General features: G+C 34.6%; 1 protein-coding gene across 1 annotated transcript; it reads left to right on the top strand.

The window, feature by feature from the left end:
• The first annotated feature begins 2465 nt into the window (after positions 1-2465).
• Positions 2466-5175, top strand: LOC148569131 (uncharacterized). The gene is made up of 3 exons (XM_088484903.1): positions 2466-3531; positions 3627-3728; positions 4949-5175. Exons 1-3 carry the CDS (start codon positions 2466-2468, stop codon positions 5173-5175), a joined length of 1395 nt encoding a protein of 464 aa, XP_088341029.1.
• Positions 5176-6235: the final 1060 nt, after the last annotated feature.

Below are 6235 nucleotides of genomic sequence, written 5' to 3'. Positions count from 1 at the left end.
ACTAAGAAAGGGATACCTCACAGGTACAAGATACAAGACATGAACACACCTAAAGAAATCTGAAAATAACTCTAGGCTTTTCTCTCAAGTGTTTCACTCAGCCTTTTTTCACTCATGGCTTTTACTTGAGTTTTCTCACAATGCCTTTTCTCACTAGAAATTATAGAATGATAAACATTGAAAAGAACATTACAATCAGTAAAACATGAAGGAGATTGACTTCATCAACAGCCTCTGTGCTATGCGAAAAACCAGATTAGCAAGTCTCTGATTCAGTTCTTCATACTGGCGGAATGCACCTTTGATTAGGTTACACTGTCCAGTTAGTTGAACTTCTTCAAAGAGCTCTCTCAGAACAATAACCTCTATTCACTGGTTTTCTCTCCTTAGTTTCTGAATGAACAGCAAACTTCTTAAATCTCCTTGCATGTGGCTGAGTTCTTCTTCCAAGGTCAACACCTTGAGCCTTGAGCTTCACCAACCCACAAGCTTACTTTTTCTTCTCAAGCATCAAAGTAGAACCTTTGCTTCTGACTTCTCCAACTTGACCGAAAGCCACAAAACAGTAACAATAGAAATCTTCTTATGGTCAACTTGATCTTAGCCATTGAAAAACTACTTGGTTCCCAAGTATCACTTGTGACCGTAGATGTGAAGCAGAATAGGGCAGAGACCAACTTTTCCTTCAAAGCCATTTTCGGGTAGTGCAGAGAGTTGGGAAGAAGGGATGAAGATTTGATGCATGCAAGATGAGATGGATTACCTTTCTTAAGCTTGATTTAGCTTGGGATTTCTGTTTTAGCTTCTGTGCTTCAAGCTTCAACTCTCTCTCTCTTGCTTCTTTGGTTAATGACTTATGGAAGAAGCTTTTCTTTTCTTTCTCTTTCTTGCTTTTTCTGAAGTCTTGATGTGACTTGATTAGAGAGGAGAGAGACGTTGCTCTTGGTTCATCAAAAGATGGTGGGAAATTGAAAAACAATTGAACTTGGATCGGGTTCTTCTCTCTTTAGCCCGTGGTGCCTTGCTATGCTTCTTTGATGAATTTGTTTGAGATAAATGGCTTGGGCTTGATCTATTCATCCTTACCATTCAGCCCATTAGCCTTGTTTTGTCATTCATTCAACTTGGGCTGCTTAAATTGAATTATGGCCTGCAGCATAACATAAATAATTAGCAATGTATACTTATTAGTTAAACAACTCTAATTATTTATTTTGCCAAAAATAATGTTTGTCATCACTAATTATTTTAGTTAATTTCTCAACTCAACAAATAATCATTGTACAAATTTGCTTCGTGATACAAATAAAATGGAAAAAGAAAAAATACTTATAGCACTTAACCTCTATAAACATTCCATATAAAAAAGAAAAGAAAAAATGATACTATGTACATAAAAAACTTAATCCTTATACTAATCCTAGAAAAATGTATTTATCTGCTTGACTAGCTCATCGCTGTGACGACTTATTACCATTCCCTTAAACCAGTCAACCAAGTTCATCTGATGCACATCAAACAAAAAAGCAATAAGAACTCATATAGTGGGCAAAAATAAAACCTTAGGAAAAATAATCATGGAATCACCTCTGCAGGTGGTCTGGAATCCCAAGTAAAGTTTCCACTTTCCAACCATTCACCTCTGATAAAATAAAAGTAAAAAATAAAATTGGTTATTAACATGATCTTCTTGACCTAACTGATAGCTATCTACAAGCTACAACAAGAAATCAGGAGAGGAAAGTTTCAACAGTTCATCACAGAAAACAAGAGAAAAGTTTCAAGCTTTTCAACTTTTAATCAACATAGCAATGAAGAATCTCATTGATTTATCCTAATATTCTTACCTTATCCAAACAGTTCCCCATATAATTGTTCAAAAGTCACAAATTCTGAAGTTTGAGAGGAAATACCACCAATTTCTGTAGAACAAATTTCTGCAAGGCCATAAAAATAAAAAGGAATTAAGAGAGGTACAAAGAACAATAGCCAACTCAAATGAATGTAACACTTTATTGGTTGGCTTCGAATCGGTGAGTTACCCCAAGGCCATAGTAAAAGCTTATATTATTGGATGACTAAGCAGGAGCAAAAATCAAGTGAAGGAATGGAGCTAAACCAAAATAAATATAAAAACAACGTGCACAAGGGATTCCCCATCATCTATGGACTAGTGGCAGCTGGGGTTTCATAAACAGTACAAATCATTGTTATCAGAATGATGCAAGAAATGGAAATGGAACCTTTCTTATTACTTAAACAGTCACACATGTCTAGCTTCCAAATATATATACTAGCAAATAAACTCCTATGTTTGTTTCTTTGATCAATGACAATAAAGAAGGATATAGAAAACTACAAGAAAGGTAACATAAGACAAACTAGTAGTGAAATGGCAATTATAAAAACTTTCTGACACTTTTGACCCCAATGGGTGTGCTGCTGCTAATTTAGATGATGAACCAATGGATAATATACACTTACTAAACTTGAAAGTGTTAAGAGAAGGTTCACCTTCATCATTATTTCCAAGTCTCTCAGAGCTTTGTTGGTTAGATCTCTCTTACTGTGGATCCCTCACATCCCTTCCAATTAACCTTTTTAAGCTGAAATGGCTAAGAAAACTATATCTTCGTGGCTGCTCAAATCTCGAGAAGCTCCATGAGATAGAAGAGGATATGGAAAATTTAATGGTGCTCATCTTAGATGAATCAGGAGTACAAGAATTACCTTCAACAATACAAAATTTGGTAGGTCTTGAGGAGTTGAGCTTGCATGGTTGCAGAAGCCTTGTGTTCATTGTATCTTCAATTGGACATCTCAGCAAACTCAGCATTCTTGATCTTACCTACTGTGAAGCACTTGAATCTCTTCCTAGCAGCATTTTCAACCTGAAGTTGACAAAGCTTGATTTGCATGGTTACTCAATGCTGAAGACTTTACCAGAGATCATGGAACCTGCAGAATCTTTTGCTCACATGAACCTGGTAAAAACAACAATTAAAGAAATACCCTCATCCTTGGCTTATTTGGTTGGGCTTCAAACCTTGCAGCTCAACTTGTGCAAAGATCTTGAGTTTCTTCCAAATAGCATTGGTAATTTAAACCTTCTCTCCAAGCTTGATTTTTCTGGCTGTGAGAAACTCTCAGAACTTCCTAGCGACATTGGAAACTTGTCATCATTAAGGAAATTGTCACTGCACGAAAGCAGTATTGTGGACCTTCCTGAGAGTATTGCTCATCTTTCAAGCTTGAAATCACTGGATTTAAGTGATTGCAAGAAGCTTGAAAATATCCCAGTCCTTCCACCATTTTTAGAACACTTTGTGGCATTTGATTGCCCATCTGTTAGGAGAGTGTCAAATTCAGGATTTGACATTAAACTTACATCAAATTCCAAAGATGGTATTTTTAAGTTTCACCTTACCAATAGCCAAGAACTGACTCAAAGTTCTAAGAGTAATATTGCTGGTGAAGCATGGCAAAGAATGCTAGATAATGCATATAGGTCTAGTGCTTTGAAGAGACCATGTGCTTTGCACTAATAATGTGTGGATGATAAATAGGTCTAGTGCTTTGAAGAGACCATGTGCTTTACACTAATAATGTGCTTCTTGCTTGCACAGTTACACAAATCAATCATAGACTTACCAGGCTAGCACCATATTTTGAAGTGCAGGACTTGGACAAATACTTTGCTGATCCCTATAACAACGGAGACGAGTTATGTTACTCATTATGGTGAAAAGTAGAAAAATAAATTCAAAAGTTAAAGGAGGCCAAGACTAGAGTAGAGTACATGAGTTTCAACAACTCCTTTGTAGAAATTTTCAATGTGCTTTGTTCCGGAGACATCTGGTCTGTTACACAACATATTTAAGCAAGTATCAAGTATGAAGAAGCAGAGCAAAACTAAGTAAGGAGTTAAACACATGGATAAAATAGCCGACATCTAGCACGCATTTCACTCTGGTGCCATTTGGTAGGAAGGATTTGAAGCAATCGCAGTTCAATATAGCAGCCAATCCTCCAGCAGAGCATCTAGATAGAATAGGCTGTGTAATAAAGAACTATATACGAGTCCTTCTATGCCATGAGCAATAAAATTGAGGATTTGAGATTACACAGATTCCAATTCTATTTGTCAAAATATTCAAACAAAACTAAAGAGGTAAAAGAGGAAAAAACATAACTAGAGTCTACTGAAATAAAAAGAAAACAAAACTTATCGCGGCAGCATCTCAGAAAAAGTGTGTAAATACAAACAATAAATTCAGAAGGATTTAAATAACAACAGAAGCAGCTTTAAACAAGAATAATTAATTGATCTCAAACAAGAATAGAAAGACATTTGTTAGAATGGAAAAACATAACAAAAAGATATATATTTTTTTCTTCCACATTCCAGTAAAGAAAATACCTAATATGCTATTTTTCAAGGGAAAAAATTGAAAATAAATTAGAGAAAGAGTGAGAGATCATACCTTATTACTGTTTGACAACAAGTCCACCATGTCTGATTTCATTTGAACTAGAATTGTTATCATAACATCTTTTTTAAATCTTCTTATTTTGTATCAAGTTAATTACTGCTCTATACAAAAATTTCATCTAGAATCAATATGGGTTTTTCCAATTGGCAATATCAAACAAAACAGAAATTAAAAATTAGAATCCAGCTTAGTAAGAAAAAGCAACTAGAAAACAAAGGATATGAAAACCTAATAATGTATGATTTTTAACAACTTAATAAGCAAATAAACATGTTTCAAGATCGGTAAATGAAAACCTAAATTCAAAACCTAACTACTAAATAACCAATTAAAAACTTAAATCAACTAATAATTATACATCAAATTAATTATTATGTAAAGATTAAAGAGGATTGAAGGAGCAAGAAACTAACTAAACAAGAGAACTGAAAGTTACCATGCCGTGGGACGAGCAGACGATGAAACCGGCGAGAAGACGGCGGTGCAGGTGAGAAGACAACGGCGCGAGAGAATGAACCAGGGGCGAGACAACACAAGCTGGAGTGAGAGTGAGAACACTGGATTATGGTTTCAATTCGCAAATCGTGAGATCAAAGAGGCGGAACGAGAGGTCGAAGAGGCGGAGCGAGAGATCGAAGAGGAGGAGCGAGAGGTGGTTTCACAGCTCCGAGAGTGGGAGTGATTCAGACGCGTGAAATTAACAGCCTGTTTGGACACCTTTAAATGATGGAATTAGAATTCAATTCCATCAAGAAATGAATTCCTAAAGAAATGGAATTCAATTCCATAGTTTGGAACAACTAACTCATTTAATGAGATAGAATTGAATTCCATTGTTTGGAATGACTTGTTGATGAATTACATTATTTCTCTAAGACATTTTTACCCCTCAATAAATATTAAGTATAATTTTATTTATCAATTAAATTAGATAATATAATTATATAAATTACTTATAAGTAAAATTGGTCTAACACAACCTCACCAATTAGATCCATCTCACCCATGAAATCATGATAGGTGAAATTTTTTTAAAAATGAGAAATTTAAATTATTTTAAAAAAAATCAACATCTCATAACTTTTTCATTTTTTTTTCTATAATCTTATTTGTGTGTGATTATGACACTCATTTGATATGATCATGTTTTTGTTAAAAAACAATAAAATTAAAAATGAGATAACCCCATAAGCCATAAGCATAACAAAGTTTAATTTAAAATAAAATACTCATAATCTATATCAATAAATCAACCTCACATGACCCTCATAGAAGTTTTGAGTTTCCATCACGCTAAACATAACATAAAAGTCTAAATAGTAGAGATTTCATCATACTAAGTATAATATAAAAAGGAACATTAGTTTAAATCTAAAAACATTGCCACAAATTTCTAAAACTCAAAATCCATTTTTCCCCTCAACCATTCAAGACGAAACTCTTCCAGTAAGCCAAAAAATACTCCAAGAAGAGTAGGATGAGTAACAAGTCATTCAAGAGCTTCACAAAATGAGCGGCCCTGCAAACCTAATTTAGTTGAAGCTTCCCTCATATCAGATGTCTTCCAAACTTCAGGATGCGAACTTATGATAGCATTTGCAATATCTTTCATTGTCATAGTCATGTCTTTCATATCTTGGGAATACTCGTCTATTATTGCCACTTTTCTTTTTTTACCTTTAGCAGATGAGGTATTAGACACCAATGGAATAGATAATGGTGGAGCTTGTGAGGTTGGGCTT

The sequence above is a fragment of the Arachis ipaensis genome, chromosome B4 (genome assembly GCF_059453495.1).
Source record: "Arachis ipaensis isolate K30076 ecotype BB chromosome B4, ASM5945349v1, whole genome shotgun sequence".
Lineage (NCBI taxonomy): Eukaryota > Viridiplantae > Streptophyta > Magnoliopsida > Fabales > Fabaceae > Arachis > Arachis ipaensis.
The sequence above is the reverse complement of the archived record's forward strand: the minus strand, read 5'-3'. Positions and strand labels throughout refer to the sequence as shown.

What these genes read in the sequence shown, in the direction of transcription:
- LOC148569131 (XM_088484903.1), top strand. Translation starts at nt 2,466, where the DNA reads ATGGATAATATACACTTACTAAACTTGAAAGTGTTAAGAGAAGGTTCA. An exon ending in TAGTGCTTTGAAGAGACCAT is followed by an intron (nt 3,532 to 3,626) that starts GTGCTTTGCACT and finishes TTGCTTGCACAG; the next exon opens with TTACACAAATCAATCATAGA. An exon ending in TAACAACGGAGACGAGTTAT is followed by an intron (nt 3,729 to 4,948) that starts GTTACTCATTAT and finishes TGGGACGAGCAG; the next exon opens with ACGATGAAACCGGCGAGAAG.